The sequence below is a fragment of the Kogia breviceps genome, chromosome 12 (genome assembly GCF_026419965.1).
Source record: "Kogia breviceps isolate mKogBre1 chromosome 12, mKogBre1 haplotype 1, whole genome shotgun sequence".
Classification (NCBI taxonomy): domain Eukaryota; kingdom Metazoa; phylum Chordata; class Mammalia; order Artiodactyla; family Physeteridae; genus Kogia; species Kogia breviceps.
In genome coordinates, this window is record NC_081321.1 from 57,619,821 (window position 1) to 57,639,005 (window position 19,185).

The 19,185-nt window shown below is 32.9% G+C and overlaps 1 protein-coding gene across 8 annotated transcripts in view; it reads left to right on the forward strand.

Moving 5' to 3' along the window:
• Positions 1 to 10,336, forward strand: part of CNOT2 (CCR4-NOT transcription complex subunit 2) — a 117,141-nt gene extending 106,805 nt beyond the window's left edge. For all 8 annotated transcript variants that reach the window (XM_059080242.2, XM_059080238.2, XM_059080243.2 and 5 more), the window contains 3 exons: positions 1,456 to 1,556; positions 3,126 to 3,270; positions 9,193 to 10,336. In XM_059080242.2, coding sequence (XP_058936225.1) covers positions 1,456 to 1,556; positions 3,126 to 3,270; positions 9,193 to 9,279 — 333 coding nt within the window. In that variant the 3' untranslated portion in view covers positions 9,280 to 10,336. The remainder of the gene's footprint in view (positions 1 to 1,455; positions 1,557 to 3,125; positions 3,271 to 9,192) is intronic.
• The last annotated feature ends 8,849 nt before the right edge of the window (positions 10,337 to 19,185 follow it).

The following is a 19,185-nucleotide window of genomic DNA, read 5'->3' on the forward strand; positions in this document are numbered from 1 at the left end:
TGTAATCTTTGACTTTTTTATGTAATCTTTTTCTGTGTTTTAATTACCTGAATTTCTAGTTATAAAATAACTATTAACAGATTGGAACTTTAATCTTTTTTTTTTTTCCTGAGAAAGAAAACAACACTTTGCTTTAGGAGAAAGCGCTGAGAGTTCAATTTTGTTAGAATGGTATCTAGATTTTGGTTATGTGAAAGGATAGATACAGTTTGTTAAAAATGATATATTTATGCTATACTTATGTGCATAAATATGTATAAATACATATAAATGACAGCATTCTGCGTCTGTGCCATGCATTTGTGTAGCCAAACGGTTGTTGATGTTGTGGGCAGGCACCTAAATAAATACACGGATTTCTCGACATGTCTTTTAATACTTAAGTAGATGGAAGACAAGAAGTATGAGATAGAGCTAGTTTTTTCTGTCTGTGGACTGTATGATTTGCTGCCACCTCCACTATAGCACTCATTTTTTGCTCCAATTACCTGAGGGTTCCAGAACCTTTTCTTATGCCAGCTTAAGAAATAATAATTTAGGAGAATTTGTCACATTCAAGACTGCTGCCTGAATGGGGATAATATGAATGGAGAGAAAAATAACATTCAGAGAGTGTGTAACAACAGTTAAACATTTAGATACAGGACTAGGTAAAGAGAAGAACGTTTTCATTTCAGTGAGCTTTTAATAAAGATTTGCCTTACTGTGAGAATTTGAGACTATTGAACTTGTGTTTGATAGTTTGGTAGGCAGTTATGTTTCTGCTTTGTGGAGCGACATGTAAAAAGCAGTCATCTTTTCGTCATCCATTTAAATAAAGTAAAGAACTATCCCTTTATGATTTTTGTACTTAACTGTGATTTGCTTTAAAAGTACATGATCGATTTGTGAATCACTGTCAGATGTAGATTGTTACTATTTCTTTTAAGTCTTCTGTGAGGCACTCTACAGAAGGTGCATTCACATTGTCACTTAATGTCATTTACATTTTTAGTAATCCTATAGGTATCATTGACTACATTTTATAAATGAAAGTTCAAAGACATTAAATAACTTGGATATGGTCGTATTAGTAAGTAATGAAACTAAGAGTTGAATGTAAGTCCTGCATCTCTGAGCAGCACAGTGTTCCACTATTGCCACATTGAGTATTAATAAACACCTCGAGTAAGACAGCGTTAGGTCTTGCTTAGAAGTTTTTATTTAGCTTTTTTTCCACTATTAATACCTAAAATAAATGTATCAGAAATAATTATTAAATGACTCTAGTCATTTAAATGATGAAACTTCCCTTTAGAATTATATAACTATACCTCTGTAATCATGTAATAACATTTTTATCTGCTACAAAGAGGGGTTTCTGTTTTATCTTTCCATTTTGATTTTAGTGCAATCAATTATATGTTAGGATTCTCAAGCTCATTTTACATTTCAGAATAATTTATTCTTTTCCAGCTGGCTGCAATAAAACTTGGTCGATACGGAGAAGACCTTCTCTTCTATCTCTATTACATGAATGGAGGAGACGTATTACAACTTTTAGCTGCAGTAGAGCTGTATGTTCAAAGTATTTTTTAAAACTTTTGTATTATAGTGGATATTGTTTATTCTAAAAACTTCTTTTTTAGAATGATGGTGGCTGTAGTTTTTGTCTTTGTTTTTAAAGTGGAAATATTTCTTCATCAAGAAATCTAAGTTTTTTATATTTAGTAAAAATTTAGATTGAAACCTTATATTACCATGTCTTCATAATCACTGTATACATAAAAACAATTTCAAACTTAAATAACTGTAAATGTCTGAGAAGACAAAATCAACTTGATTCACGGGTGTGATTAATCTAATTTTTATAAATATGAAATATAAGGTATAGTTCATAACTGTGGTTCATCTTACTCCTTGTGGTGGAACCACATATGTTAATGACAGTGAATTTCATCATTTAAGAAACATTTATTGAGCATTATATGGGCAAGGCACTGTGCATATTTCTTGTGTATTTTGAAATATTGATAAAGTCCACATTCATTATCAGAAGCCTGTTGGCCAACTTAAATAAATTAGTCTTAAGAAATTGGTCCATTGACTACTTTGTTTTTCTGAGCATTCTTGTTTTTACCTGATGCTCTAAGAATAAAAATTTTGTGTCATTTTTTATATGACCAGGTGGTAACATTTTGTTACCAATAGACTATTCTATTAATCATGTTTACTGTAGAGTGTATTGTTACTAAAAACTTACGATGTAATGATTGGGACACCTTTTTATAGATTTAATAAGTATTTTATAATATTCCTAATAACATTTCTATAAATGGCCTTGGATCAGATACTTTAAAACGTAAAATTCACTGTGTTGATAATAAATTGTTTTTTATTTCTCAATTGAGAATGTTTTTTTCCATGTTTTTCCTCATTTTTTGTAAGATAGCAATTTTTAACTGTTCCTTTTAATTTATTCATAAGTAAATAAATTCATCGGTCATTCATTCATTCATCACTGGCAGTTCTGTCTCATATTTATGAGTAAAATTATATAAATATATATAAAATATATGTCTAAAATAAAATATATGTCTAAAATAACCGTTACCTCATTGTATTGATAGGAAGGTATTTGTTTGCATGGAGGTTTTTCAGCATAGTTACAAATTTTATGTGAGTTTATGTAGTTAATTCAAATAGGCTTTGTATTTAGTTTCTTACAGAATAATACAAATAGTTGGGCGTTTTGTTTGTTTTAATAGATATCTTAATTTCTATTGAATATTAAGAAGAACGAGAAAGGAGTGAAGTTTCTGGACACTATCTTTGGTCTGCCAAAGTTTTTATCACATTGCTCATAGAGCTTTTAAGATCTCGTTTTGTTTGCATAAAAAATTTCTTCAGTTAAATAAAGATGTGTGTGTTAATTAATGAGTGTGGTTTTGGGGCAAATTGAGAAAGTCTTTTCCTATATTTATTTTACTAGGTGTATTTAATAACAATAAAAATCAGGGAAAAGAAGCATCAGTATTTATGTATTTTATGTGTGACTTTTCTGAAAAATGTTTTACAAAATGTAGAAAATGTTTTATGTGAGCCACAGGAAAAAATTAATTGTCTTTTTCTCTTAAAAATTGAAGTTTTAACCGTGATTGGAGATACCACAAAGAAGAACGAGTATGGATTACCAGGGCACCAGGCATGGAGCCAACAATGAAAACCAATACATATGAGAGGGGAACATATTACTTCTTTGACTGTCTTAACTGGAGGAAAGTAGCTAAGGTATATTTTTTTCCATGTGCAAATGTGTAACTATAAATCTAGATTTTAAAAAGAAGTGTCCTCTTTTATCTGTTTATATGTACCAGTACATCCATTCCAATAATGTGCCAGATATTTGCTGAGTCTTTTAAAAGGTCTCCACCTCCTTGGCTTGATTTAAACTCTAGGAGAGTATCTGGAAACACTTCATTTTACCTGTAGTTTAGGAAAATGATTGAATTTGGTAAGAAATTTTGTAATTTTTCACAAGCATTGGTAACACTTGAAATATTTTTGTGTCTACTCAGTTGTAAAATAAAGATACCATCTTGCAATCCCGGTCATGTATTCTTATATTATTATTACTTTAAGCAAATATGAGATTTTTCCTAAAACCATTATAAATATATTTTTATATAATATATATTTATTTTCATATAAAACCAGTATAGAGGCTTTTTAAACACTTGCACTCTTTGCAGGAAATGTGCCTTAGTTTTTATTTGCAAGTGATATAAAGAAAGAAAATTGCAAGCATTAATCATGATTGTTCCTTTGACTGGTATGCTGAATATTTGGGGAAAGAGGCCAGTGGAAAAAGCTGTTTTGGTTTGCAACTTTTCCTCACAAAAACACCTTTCTAACTGTCCCATGTTAACAGTTTGCCTCAGTGTCATAGGATATTACACATTTGTGTTTAGTTCCTTATGTATGTACTTAGTCTACCTAGAAGAAAATATAACTCACATTATCTGATTTCATAACTCCAGGATTTCTCTGAATGCCTTTTCCATTGATGAATCTTAGGATTAAAAACTAAAGAGTTAGTTTTGTTGGTTTTATTAAATTTAAACAGAAAAAAAAATACTTCTTGACAGTTCATTGGGTAATTTTTTAGTTGTTGGCTTGGGGTTTTTGGTTTTTCTTTTTTAATCAGCTTTACTAAACTGATAAAAGAGTAAAACATTTTTAAAAGATAGTGTAAAGTGCTTACCAGATAATTATTAAAAAATTTTACATCACAAGAAGACTTCATATAAAACATGAAAAAGAAATAGAAAGGATGAGCCCAACAAAAACGCCCAAAAGAAGACACATACAGGTTAAAAGGTTAAATCTTTTTCTGTTATTACTTTTGCATGTTTCTCTAATGGTAAATGTCATTGCTTCTCAGACCAAGTCTGTATACCACCCTACACTGTATTAGAGTTATTTTAACAATTCTAATTAATATGCATGTCTTGACTTTAAAGGGTAGATCCATGAAATAAGTAATAAGTAATTAATTACAAACAGTATACAGGACATTGTGTATGTTACCTGTTCTTTAAGAAATGTAGTGAAGTAGAAAACCTTAGTTTTTTGTATCAGGATTTGAAATTAACTCCTGTTTCTGCTATTCATACTTTCACCTTGTATAAGTTTCCTTTCCATGTCTGCTTCCTTATCTTTTAAATCAAAATGATTTTTGCCTCCTGATTTATCGTGTAGCTTAATTGATATTACACAGGCACACATATACACTGAGTACAGTTCTTGGCATATATTGGGTATTTGATATAGGAGAGTAGTTGTGGTAGTTTGTTGGCTGTTGTTTTTATCATCATTATTATTACAGCTTGTTACTTTTCTTCCAAGATGGAAAAATTCTGATTGTTGTTAGGTTAGGTCAATGGTTCTCAAACTTCAGCTTGCATCAGGATTACCTGGAGGCTAAGTTAAAACACAGATTGCTGGGTCATACCTCCATTGTTCCTGGTTCAGCAAGTCTGTGGATGGAACCTGAGGATTTGCATTGCTAACAACTTCCCAAGTGATGCCAGTGATCATGCTGGTCTTTGGCTTCATAGTTTGAGAACCTGGTTCTCCAGGAGAGAAAGAGGATCTTTGGAAGGGAAAAATTCTAATAGTAAATGACTGAAGTTTTCTCTATTCAGTTGAAGCTTTTTGCTCAGTATCATCACAAATTATTCCAAACATATGTACAAAAAGAAATAGGTATTTGCAATAATAAATAGATGTGTAATTTTAGTTGAATTTTAGTTTGGTATCTGTGAAGAAATCAACTTAAGTGAAAAAAATCAGTTTCCCAGAACTAAGTTCTCCCCATAAAACTAAATATTCAGAAACAACTTGAACATTAATAAGGCCCCTAATTTCCCACAAAAGCAATTCCTCAGTCAGGTAAATGTCATGTTAAAGAAAATTATGTGTGTGTGTGTGTGTGTGCACGCACGTGCATAAAGTAATAATTTTACCTAATTTTATCTGATCTCTCCTATGTACAGTTGAGCTTTTGTCTTAACTTTTACCTTTAAAATTTTTAGCTGTGAAGTTGGAAAATAAAATTTGAGAAATATTATTAAACTTTTTGAAAAATCTTAAGGTAATTTACTGGCCACTTGTGCTGATACTCTTCAACAAAATTATTTTCAGTGATGAAAGCAAACATTTCATAGTGATGAAAGCAAGCAGAAATATTGATTTCTATCAAGTATTAATATGCAACTCACTGCTTTTGATTATATTTAAATAATTCATGGACTTAAAACTTTTAAGTTGTGTTATATTCACAGAATAAACTTTTCACAAAGGCTTCTGAGTTTTTGTTTGTTTTGTTTTTTAAGGATGTTTTCAGTGTTTTTCCAGAAATTGGATTAGGAATTAAGAAATTTAGTTCCATAGTATATTTATTAACAGACTTCATCAAACTACAGAAAATCCATTGACGTGCCATGTCCCAAGTCAAAGTCCCCATCTGTAAAGTGGTTGTGGTTTATTACTCACAGGTAAAGAACATGCATTTAATAGCTTTAACTCATAAGAAGCCTTCAGTATGAATTAGTATTATAAGTAATAGCTTGATGTTATCATGGTATCATTGAAAAGTATTGACCTGATCTAGACCATAATCAGGTCTTTAATCTCACTTGTATGAGGTTCTTTCTTTCACTTTTGCAAATAACTTAATATTTTCAGAGAATTGAAGAACTGTAATTTTAAGTAAGGGATTAGATTATTTAAATCAGAAGTATTCCTTATCCCCTAAAAATTCTGTGAGTTCTAGGATTCAGCCCATTGTTTATATAAAGAATTTCCTGTATGTCAATAATGTATGTACATAAAAATTTTGACACTGTATTTGCTTATTCTCTTTTAGATAATCTTGATTTTTCAGCAAACTGTGTGGTCTATCCTATATGTAATTTATCTAGGATAATTCACTATCCCATTAATTTAAAAATTTGTTACAGTATATGTAGTCTCAATGAGTAAGATTTTTAAAATAATTTTATCCACAGAGAATTTTTAGGTGATAGAAGTCCCCCCCCCCCATTATCAATAGCTTTCTCAAACTAAAGACTTAAAAGTTTCAGAACTCTTTCAGTCCGACTTCACCTTGTGGGTCCAACACTGAATAGGATTTTTAATGCTTAGGATTCTTTATCATATCATATAACCTGCTATAAATGTGATTTTTTTTATACCTAGAACTCTTTCAAGTCTTTAAACTGTAATCTAAAAATCTTTTCTCCATTAAAGCAAATATATACATAGAACTTCTAATACCTGATCTTTGAATATTTTAAAAATTTAAGTGTTCTGTTCCTAAAATAAATGAAGAAGATTTGTGTTCATTGATTCATCAGCCATTAATTACACACCCTCTGGGAGCCTGGCAGCTCAGTAGTGTTCTCAGTAGTAGGTAGTGATAAACAAAACAGACACACTTCTTGCCCCTACAGATTATACAAAGGTGTGTGTGTGTGTGTGTGTGTGGTATGTGTTGTGTGTGTACATATAACATAAACATATAAAAAAGATACTACCAGTAATCAGAGGGAACAAAGAGATTGTAAGCTTTATGTCTTTAAAGAAGAATGAAAATATATAAAAGAGAAAACAATTATTTAAAAAAAACGGGAGACAAAATTTGATTCTGAATCTGATATATAAGGTCTTTGAGGTTTTCTTAATTATCATATTAAAATATTTATGCTCCCTAGGTTTAAACTGATTTTTTTTTTAATATGTAGCAGGGGGAAATGTGTGCATTGATGGAGTTACTCTAGTTTAAATTCTGATTATACAGTGTAGTTCACCAGTGCACGATGATGAGGATAAGACAGTTGAAAATTTTAATTTATATAAATATAACTTAGTGGAGTATATGATTTGTCAGTTACAAATAGACTTTTTACCCAATAACTACACATATTTTAGAACTAAAATTAGCCAATTTTAATAAAAGAATGCTACAGCAAGAAGATACTTCCTCCACTAATATAGATATTTATCTTCAGCCAGGCAATAAAATTCTTTTAAAGCCTGGACCGAGTAGGGAGAGAGGGAGAGGTTCCTACACAATGCATTAAGGAGGCTATGGTGATTGTGATGGTGATTCAGGTGTTTGCTAGTTTTTACTGATAAGCAAAGAAGCTCTGTGCCTTAGTTAACTCTAAAGTGAACTTTTTAAAAGTCATCACAGGGTGCCTTCTTTATCAGCATTTGTCAATGGACTGAATTTTTTTCAACATTATTTATGGATAGGGGTGTAATTAAGTAGTTTTGGTTTTGGATCTTGGGCTAAAAATATTAAAAGTAATGTGTTATACTAGAAAAATCATGTGCTTTGGTATCCTACAGATCTGGATCCTAATCCTAGATCTGCCAATTATTGTATGACTTGGGCAAGTTACTTGTGAGCCTCATTTTCCTCCAGTGAAGAGATGAAGATAACGATATCTACTTCACAGACTTACAAAGATGAGAATAAATTTAGCTTTTTCTCTAGTTTTGACACATATTAGGCTTCTGATAAATTATACCTGCTATTTCTGTAATTATTATTGTAATATCCTTAAATTCTAAATACTTGGTTTTATATCTCAAAATTTAATCATGACCTAGGTTTTCATTTTAATTTAATAATGAAATTTTCACTTAATTTAATAATGGGAACATCTACTGTGGGGTTAATTTGAAATAAGACGGATAAGGTGAAATATGTTAAGCCATGATACTAACATTGCTTGTTGGCTTTCTTTAGTACATGATACATATTATGGTTCATAGTGTTTTAAATGGGATTAACTGAGATAGTTTGTGCTACTTCAATTCAGGTTGTAGAATTAGTAATTTTCGAACCTCTAGGTTTTGGATTTTACAAGGTACGTTTTTGGTTTGCTTTTTTTTTAATATACATAGTCATATTCTGCACCTCTTGATCTTGGGGAGTATCATGAAGAATTTGCTTCACCATTCTTAAATTTTAAAATTCATGTAGTGTTTTGAAAGTTTAATTAAAATGAGCTATGTAGTTCATCTTCAGATGTGCCTACAGCAAAACTGTCTAGTTTGGGGTGGCAGTTATATCTTTTCAGGGTTTTGGGTTTGTGAAATAGGAAGTCTGGAGATGTGTGAGTTTTAAGTTCATTGTTTTCCCGAGATAACAAGTTTAGAATAACTTTGCTTTTTTTAAAAAAAAAATATGTGATACGACAAATTGGAAAATCCTTTATTTCTAAACTTTTTTCATGGAAAAAAAAGTAAAGTTTTAAGTTTTATACTTCATTGAAGGTTCCTTTACTTTAAATATCCTACAATTTTCAGTGCTTTTTATTAGTGATATAGTAATTGCTCCCTTCAAACTTTTATTTTTGAGCAAAAAAATGCATAGAATTTCTGTGTCATAAAATAAATGTTCATGACTAGTCTCTGGCTTTTATGCAGAAAGTCTGCATTTTTGTACTTATGAGATAGAAACTACAGCGTATTATTTTTCTTAAAGCTATATTTTACTTAGCGGGAAAAAGAGTTGCTAGTATCTCTGTTCATTCTCATACCTGTAGTTATTTTATTCATATAGTAAATTATATTTTGACAAAAATATGAGATCAAACGGAAAGGAAATCATCTAAATTTTTAAATTTGGTTTTATAGGAGTTCCATCTGGAATATGACAAATTAGAAGAACGGCCTCACCTGCCATCCACCTTCAACTACAACCCTGCTCAGCAAGCCTTCTAAAAAAAGACTTCCCTTTTCTTGGGGTATGGCTGTCTCAGCACAATACTCAACATAACTGCAGAACTGATGTGGCTCAGGCACCCTGGTTTTAATTCCTTGAGGATCTGGCAATTGGCTTACGCAAAGGGTCACCATTTGAGGTCCTGCCTTACTAATTATGTGCTGCCCAACAACTAAATTTGTAATTTGTTTTTCTCTAGTTCGAGCAGGGTCTGAATTTTTTCATTTATTTTCTTTTTTGCCAGCAGACAGACTTGGGTCTGTAAAGACAAGCAAGTACACTGACAGAAGTTTACCATTTAGTTTCTAAAATGTAAAAAAGAAAACCCACAAAAGACTCAACAGAATTAGACCACAAAATTTGCATTGTTCATTGTAGCACTATTGGTAATAAAATAACAAATGTTTGTGCATTTTTATGTGAAGATCCTTCTCGTATTTCATTTGGAAAGATGAGCAAGGTCTGCTTCCTTCATTTTACTTCCCCTTCTGTTTTTGAAAGGCAGTTTCGCCAAGCTTAACGCAAGAATATATGACTGTTTAGAAGAAAGATATTGCCACAATCTCTGGATGGTTTCCAGGGTTGTGTTATTACTGAGCTTCATCTTTCCAGAATGAGCAAAACACTGTCCAGTCTTTGTTACGATTTTGTAATAAATGTGTACATTTTTTTTAAATTTTTGGACATCACATGAATAAAGGTATGTATGTACGAATGTGTATATATTATATATATGACATCTATTTTGGAAAATGTTTGCCCTGCTGTACCTCATTTTTAGGAGGTGTGCATGGATGCAATATATGAAAATGGGACATTCTGGAACTGCTGGTCAGGGGACTTTGTCGCCCTGTGCACTAAAGGGCCAGATTTTCAGCAGCCAAGGACATCCATACCCAAGTGAATGTGATGGGACTTAAAGAAGTGAACTGAGACAATTCACTCTGGCTGTTTGAACAGCAGCGTTTCATAGGAAGAGAAAAAAAGATCAATCTTGTATTTTCTGACCACATAAAGGCTTCTTCTCTTTGTAATAAAGTAGAAAAGCTCTCCTCACTGCAGTGTTGACTTTGATTTGAAATTGTGAAATTATTTCTTCAACATGAAAAACAGAGGAAAAACAACCTAAAGTTTTACAACTGAATGGTGTGACTAAACAATTTAAAATGTAGTCTTTCTTTTTCCAGCTTTTGACAGCTTATTTAATGAAACCATATACCGTTTCACTTGTAGGTTAAAAATGGAGACATTCTTAGTATTAACCAAGTTCAGAACAGAGAAAACTTTTTTTAAAATGAATAATGGCAGCATTAGAAATAAAACTTCCTGAACTCCCTTGAGACCCAATCAAAATGCTTTTGTGAGAAGTGTATAAGATATTTCTTGTTAGACCTTTGAGATATATCTTAAAGAAATAATGTGCAAATTAAGCCAAAGAGAAGGAGTGGGGTAGACTTCCCCTTCAATTTTGATCTCTTGGTTATTTCACATACAAGTTGATGGATTCTTTTTCAACTACAGATACTATATTTTAAAATGTTTGAAGACTGAAGTTATGAAAGAACTAGAAGAAGTAAAAAAAAAATGAGTTGATTCTTTAAATTTTCATTTTTAACGTATTTTTCTATGAAGAGTGGAAGTTTGTTGACATGTACCAAATCGTGTTTGAAAATGAAACATTTATGACCTTGCTATATTTGTATATCAGGAATATAAAATGACTTCAGATTTACCTTTTTCTATATATTTTGAGATATGAGAAACTGACATGAAAATATCAGGATTTTTTAATCTTTAGATTTAAACCAAAGCATCTCTTCTGTAGGAAAATGGAACTTATGTATTCTAGTTCAACTTTTGTGCAAAAAATCTTCACAGAACACATACGTAATTTGACATGTTAAATCCAGAAATCGATTTCTTAAAAAGAGGTTACATTTTTTCATAATAATTTACTTTGTAAAATGTAACTTGTCCTACATAATCATAAGAAACAGCTGTAAAGAAAAAAGAAAATGGAAGAGGGGATCTTTATTCTTATGAATATAAACATAACAGTATAAAGTGTCACCACCATCATGACTGGTAGGTACTGTGTGAATGACTCAGAAAAACAAAATAGCTAAAGTGGTTTGTTGTCTGGCCTCTAGCTGTTTGCTTTAACTGCCATATGCAAAGTTTTAAGTGCACACTTTTCCAGTTTTCTGAATTCTATTTACCCTGAATCATCAAAATGAGAACTCTTACATGTAAGCCAACTTTTTATAACTTGTTAATAAAATTGTCAGAACTTGTCAGAAATTACCATGTTCTTGACTCCAAATCCAAGTTTTAAAACTTTTAAAAGTTTTAAAATTCTATTTGAAATCTTTAAAATATGATATTAAACTCTTTAATATAACACACTGTTATATTCCTTGGTTTTATAACTTGTGGTTATATTGTACATTTACAGAAGTTGACATAAACTAATATTTCAAATTTTCTTACATTTAATTATCTTAAATTTTCCCTATATAACTAGTGTCATGTACATTATGTTAAATTTTTGTGATTATACTATAATTGGCTTTCTGGAAACAAAAGCTATTTAGTTGGAAAGGAAAGGCCTTTCAGCTATTTAGTTTCAAATATATATTTTATGCTTCTTGTGGTGATACTATAACAAATTCCATCTTCAGGGATTTTTCATTGCACAGATAGTTTTCCTTAGATATAACAAATTTTAATTAAGAACTGAAAATTTATTTAAATTCTTAGTATATAAACCATTTAACTGGTCTTTTCCTTTTTGCTTCTGAACTAGGGACACGGTAGGTGCTTGGTAAATACATGTTGATTGAATGGTATAAATTGATAATTTTAATTTGAAAATAAAATACAGATAAAAGCAGTTGGCTTTGAAATAACTTTTTTGCTGTAGTTCCATTTTCAAGAGAATCTTTTTTAACTATTATCAATTAATTTTCAAAACTTTCAAATTTTTCCCACTCTACCCTAACTGATCCTTCTTCTGAATCCTCCTTCATTCCAAAACCATAGATCTTCCATTCTTTGGCATCTGAGCATGGCTGCACTTATTTTAACTTAAATTTGGTTAATAGCATCAATTTTGCAAAAAAGTTGCTGAAAACCTAAATGTGCATGTGTGTAATAAAGAAAGGGAATTTTTTTTTTTTTTACTATCTTTTTATTTATTTGTGTGTGTGTGTGTGTGGTACGCAGGCCTCTCACCGCTGTGGTCTCTCCGGTTGCGGGGTACAGGCTCTGGACGCGCAGGCGCAGTGGTCATGGCTCACGGGCCCAGCCGCTCTGCGGCATGTGGGATCTTCCCGGACCGGGGCACGAACCCGTTCGGCAGGCAGGCTCAACGATTGCGCCACCAGGGAAGCCCGTAAATTGTGATTTTATTGCCAAAAATACTAAAGTAATCCTCAACTACATTAACAAAAGTAGTGCTCAGAACAAAGTAGGAAGTTTGCTGTGTTTTAAGAGCAGCCATGACTGGGGAAGGCAGAAGAAAAGAATGTGGCATGCCTTCTAGCTACCAAGCAACATACTAAGTGTTTTACATGCATTAATACATCTGTCTTCAGCATAGCATCATGAGGTAGGTTTTTGAGTATCCCCAAAATATCATTTAAAAAAAACAGGAAGAAGGAATGTTTAGCATTAGAGAATGAACTTTGGAAACCGTATCTGTCTTCAAGTATCAAACTCGAGCTGTCAGTGAAAGACACATTTCGTTTGTGTAACTGAAGGGCAGAACTATGACCCGTAAGAGAGATTTCAGCACAATATTAAAATGTAACTGAGGTAATTGAGATTTTGAAATGAGTTGGTTTGTAAGGCATTAAATTCAACCTCATCCAACAACCGAGGAGAGACGGGCTGGACAGTGTTCTGTATATAAGGTAAGGAGTTGAACTGGGTGACCTCAAGAGTTCCTGTCATTGATTGAAAAAATGTTTAAGTGGGATTACTGTATTTCAGCAAACCTCTGCCAACAATTTTAAGGTACACCATTATTTTGTATATCACTAAGGAAAAAAACGTAGTTCAATTGAAGTATGAGAAATCAACTACAAAATGCATAGCAATTTCAAAGATGTCATGCATGGGAAGAATTGAGTTGATGAGATGTAGCCTTTGAAGAAGAGACAGTGGACAACTAAGGAGAGACATAACAGCTGTCTTCAAATATAAGAAGGTCTTAGATGAAGAAGAGGGCAAGTCTCAAACCAGCAGGTGGAAGTTGAGACAGATTTTGGTTATCTATTTTAAGGTGCTATCCCACGGTATTAAATGCTTCATGAAGTGAGGATTCCATCAACAAAAACGTTCAAGCAGAAACTAGATGACTGTCACTTGCAATTCAGAGGGCTGAGAATAACGTTGGATTTGATAACTTCAGCTGTTTTAAGATGTTGATACTCTTCTTCACCTGAAATTGAAGAAGGTGTTATCAGGGCTAAAAATTATATACTTAAAACACTGACCTAGTCTAAAATGTGCTCTTCTCTGAGTCATAGGTAAGGTTTACTTTAAATTACTGCAATATCTTTGGAAAGGAATTTAATCAAAAAAGAGTTAAGACAACTTCCCTCAACTTTCTTTTTAAATTTTGGAATAGGAACATGAAACATTAAAGCACAACAAATAGTAAATTATGTGTATATTCACCAGATTTATTTATACATACATTAAATGAATGTAGTTCTACATTCAAGGGAGTGAAGATAGTTATTAAATTTTGAGGTGAATTTCAGCCTGAAATTATACATTGCATTAGTATGCAATCTCCTGTTTTTTGCTACAGTAGTGATCACAAAAATTAGATTAAGCAATAATCCTCTTATTCATAAAGAAAGCTGATCATTAACTTTGATTATAAAAAGTTCAGTTTGGATTTAGACCACTGCAGGAGCTCACCAGAGTCAAAGTTATCCTCTAGTTAGGTAATAAACAATGTGCATAAGAATCAACTGCAAAACATTAAAATACATATTTTAGGCCTCATGTTTACATACTCTGATTTTCGACTGTCTAGGGAGAGGCCAAGAATACAAAATTTAGTAAAGTATCACAAGTCATTTCTGAAGTTAGTGAACTACCAATTACACTTAAACTATACTTTGCCTAGTGTATAAGTATTAACTAGAATAAAATTCTGGTGAAACCCAACGAAGTTGATCTTGGGTTAATGCATTTGTGTATATCGGGGGCATTTTTACTTGATACTTTCTACTGTATCAACCAGTGTTCTAGTGCAGAAACTACATTATTACAGTAGCATTGCTTAGAGCAGAATATGAGGAGAGCTAAATCCATTTACAAGTATAACACAACAAAGATGCTCCCCCCCCTCAAATCTTAGCTATTTCCTAGGGATATTTTTGCTAGATTTCCACTTCAATTTGTATGCATAAAAACTGCTAAGGGCAGCTATGTGCATTATCAACTCTATGTCCATCAACTGAAACTTCTTAAAATCCAGTCATCCTGGGTATCCCTGGTGGCGCAGTGGTTGAGAGTCCGCCTGCCGATGCAGGGGACACGGGTTCGTGCCCCGGTCCGGGAGGATCCCACATGCCGCGGAGCGGATGGGCCCGTGAGCCATGGCCGCTGAGCCTGCACGTCCGGAGCCTGTGCTCCGCAACGGGAGAGGCCACAACAGTGAGAGGCCCGCGTACCGGAAAAAAAAAAAAAAAAAAAAAAATCCAGTCATCCTGTTGTATAAATACTAGGACCTGACAAGATTTTAATGATATATTTATCATAAGAATTCAATATGCAGTTTAAAAAGCTAAATATTTTCAGTTGTCTTCCACAGTTTTCCCTCGGTCATTTAAATGACTTTTTTTAAAAAAATTATTTTTGGCTGCATTGGGTCTTCGTTGCTACGTGCGGGCTTTCTCTAGTTGTGTCGAGCGGGAGCTACTCTCCATTGCGGTGCGCGGGCTTCTCATTGCGGCTGCTTCTCTTGTTGCGGAGCACAGGCTCTAGGCTCACGGACTTCAGAGTAGTTGTGGCTCGCGGGCTCTAGAGCACAGACTCAGTAATTGTGGCGCATGGGCTTAGTTGCTCCAAGGCATGTGGGATCTTCCAGGACCAGGGCTCGAACCCATGTCCCCTGCATTGGCAGGCGGATTCTTAACCACTGTGCTATCAGGGAAGTCCCTAAATGAATGACTTCTTGAAAATTCACAATGATGATAGTCTTCATTGTCATAATTTCCTATCTCTGTTGAAAACCCAAATTATTGCATACTCTAATAGCTTATGACCACCACTTGACACTTTCCAAAATACTTTAGCTAATAACCTACTTACCTTCTCTACAGCAAAACTAAGTTTTCATTTCCAAGGCCTGATAGGCTTCTACCACACCACAAATATATTTCGACATTTTTGTTAGAGAAGGTGAAATAAAACGCCCTATGCCCCAAGTGGTAGTTCTTTTAAGCAACAACTGAGGATACTAGCTGAGGAAAACAAACAGAAATTTTCACTATGAATCAGAACTAGTCTCTTATTAATTTTCAGAAGCATATCCTGAAACAATGTTCTGCTAACATGCATTTGTCTTTAGCCTAAGTAACGTTTTGACCACATAATTTAATTTTTAAAACTTTTAACAAGTGATGTTTTTCTTCCAGACTATTCTCTAGTATATACTGAAGATAATTTTAGGAATAACACATGAGAGTTCTTTAAACATTTTGGAAGAAATGCATCAAATTTCAAGAGTGTTATGATATCAACAAGTGGCTGGGTGAACTTGATTATTTCTAGGACCAGCTCAATGGATACTCATTTTTAATGAAAAAAAAATTGAACTTTGAAATTGATGATTATTCAAAAATATACAGCTCAATGAGGAAAAAAATACATGTAGGAATGACATAAATAGTTTCATCCTTTGTATAAAAATAAAGATTTGGGGCAGCCAGAATGCTTTGAAGCTACCTTTAAATCTGTTACATACTGAACATTTATTTTAAGATGTAGTTTTAATTACCATATGTAACAGTTGCATGAAAAATGGTCTGTCTTAAGAGAAAATTTGAGCTGTTAAATATTTCTCCTCTTAGGAGTCAGACATGTTTGATTTTTTATTTTCAATGTTTTAAGTAATTTATTATCTTCAAATGGTTAATATTCTTGAAATATAAAACAAGTTATGTCCCTTTATTGAGTGAAAATTATACCTGTTTTTAAAAATTATTTTTTTCAGCTTATTCTAAATAATTTAATATTTGAATATTAAATTAGTTGACTTGCACATCACTTTTTGGAATCCCAATTCTGTCGAATAAATATGAGCCCAAATCATTTTGCAATGATAATGTCAGTGAACAACAAAACCCACCATCCTAGAAGTGTTCGTAGACTAGATAACATGGAAAAGAAAGGTACAGACTCTAGTTTTAGAGAATGTTTCCAACTTCAAATTATCTATTTTTCTTAGCATTTTGGGGTAAGGATATGACCGTAGTTTTCTAAACCATATCAAAAGGGAATACTGAAGAAATTTAAGATGAGCATAAGAAGAAAGGGCCTAAGGACATGACAGTTGTCTTCCCACATCTGAAGTTTGTAAGGCAGACTATCATTTGTAAGGCAGACTATCTTTAACCTGTGTAACACCAGAGGGCAGAATAAGGATATTTACATGGATGTTATGGCCAGGCAGATTTCAATTTACAAGAAAGTAAATTGTACATCATACATTTTTAAAAGGTCCAAAAATCAGGTGAGTAGCTTTAGGAGTTAATGAATTTTTCTTTTTTAAATAATAAATTTATTTTTGGCTGCATTGGGTCTTCATTGCTGTGCATGGGCTTTCTCTAGTTGTGGAGAGCAGGGGCTACTCTTCCTTGCGGTGCGCGGGCTTCTCCTTGCAGTGGCTTCTCTTGTTGCTGAGCACGAGCTCTAGGTGCGTGGGCTTCAGTAGTTGTGGCTCGTGGGCTCTCGAGTGCAGGCTCAGTAGTCGTGGCGCACGGACTTGCTTGCTCCGCGGCATGTGGGATCTTCCCGGACCAGGGATCGAAGCCGTGCCCCCTGCATTGAAAGGTGGATTCTTAACCACTGCACCACCAGGGAAGTCCCAGGAGTTAGTGAATTTTTCATCACTGGAAGTGTCCAAGCAGAAGCAAGGAAACTGTTATTAAAAGTATTAGGTGATTCCGTGCATTAAGAGGATAGGCTTTTCTTCTACCCTAGAACTATTTAATGACTTGTGTTAACATCTAGTTGTTCCCTGTGTTTACTTCTACTTTGAATAGCTTGAATTTCTAACAAGTCTCTCTGAAACCTAAACACTACACTTAATCTCCCTCTCCTGCATAAAACAGTACTACTTATATTTGCTATGCATCTAAAAAAGAGCTATTTTCAACACAAGTGTTTCAGAGTAAAATTAAACAGGAGGATCAGATTAAATCATCAGCTCCTTGATTCTCTACCCACTGCCCCCCTCTTCATAGTCAGGTTTCACAATATGGATGTTGATCAAGCCTAAGCATACTTGAATATAAGTACATAAGCACATTTTAAATCTGCTTGTATTACCTACATTTCTTTTTTATTAAATACATAAATTCCTTAGAGATGGCATAGTACAGTAGAAAAAGAATGGGTCTTGTAATCTGCCATAGTCAATACATGCACAATCTTGGAAAGTTACTTAATCTTGTTCCTCTTCATCTCACGGTAAGATTAAATTAGAGCATTTGCTTATAGTAGGTGTTCAGTAGGCATCGGTCCATTTCTCCAAAGACAAACACTCTCCCTTTTAGTCACTGTACTAGGAGGTGCTCTCCATATTTGGGAATTATTAAAAGACTCTTTAACAGGACTAGGTGCTGTTAGAGAGTAATACCCAAGTTTTTGAAGAACATGGGAAGAACAAAATCAACTTGGAATAAAAATCATGAAATGTTAAAACTATCTTCTAGTCCAAAACCTTTTGTATGGGGAGGAGGAAACAATCTAAGAATATCAGTTATAAACTATTTACTCAATGTTGAGACCAGAATTCCTTAGCTTCTTGCTTTCCAATTTCAAAGCTGATTTCCCTTTTACTACATATGTGTATATATACCTCCCATAGAAGTTCATTTCCATTAACATGATAGACAGGTAGCAAGAATTTAGGAAATCCAGTCAGCACTTCCAGTACAGTATTATGAATTTACTAGTATGAAGTGATTATCTGTGCTTTTTGCTTTTCTTTTTCAATTGCAAAGATAAAGGCTGTATGCAAACGAATTTGAACTTTGAAAAAATATTTTTTAATAATCATTCTTTACTATTTCAAACAAAATGCAAAGTCTTTGGAAGCTCTCTTTCCTGCTTAATATGTAGGTAGGTGATATTTAAGATCCCTTCCTGCTGTAATATGATTATAAATATTTAGAAATAGTAAGTAGTGTCCTCAATAATTATATGCTCAATATAATAGGTAAAGTTTACGGATAGGAAAAAATAAATGTAATTATAAAAGATAGTGGCCACATAGAAAATTTATTTCAAATGTAAAAGTCTGACGCTAATAACAAATATTTAACATTCATAATGAAGCATGGCAAGAAAGTTAATATCAGCAAGCTGGAAACGATTTAGTACAACTGTAAGCATTTTTTAAGTTAAGACCAAATCAAAAGGAAACTTAATTTTCTGTGACAATAACAAAATCTAAAGTTATATAAGCTAAATGGAAAGGATAAATTTTTCTATATATTTTTTGTTGTTGGATCACTCATGCTTTCATTCATATTTATTCTTACCTCGTTATTCTAGTTGCAAATGTCTAAAACCTATCCAGCATGTGAATTTTAATGAGAAAAGGTGATGATACAGTATTAATTTTCTCCCCTATATATTTTAGCTATCCAAGTGTA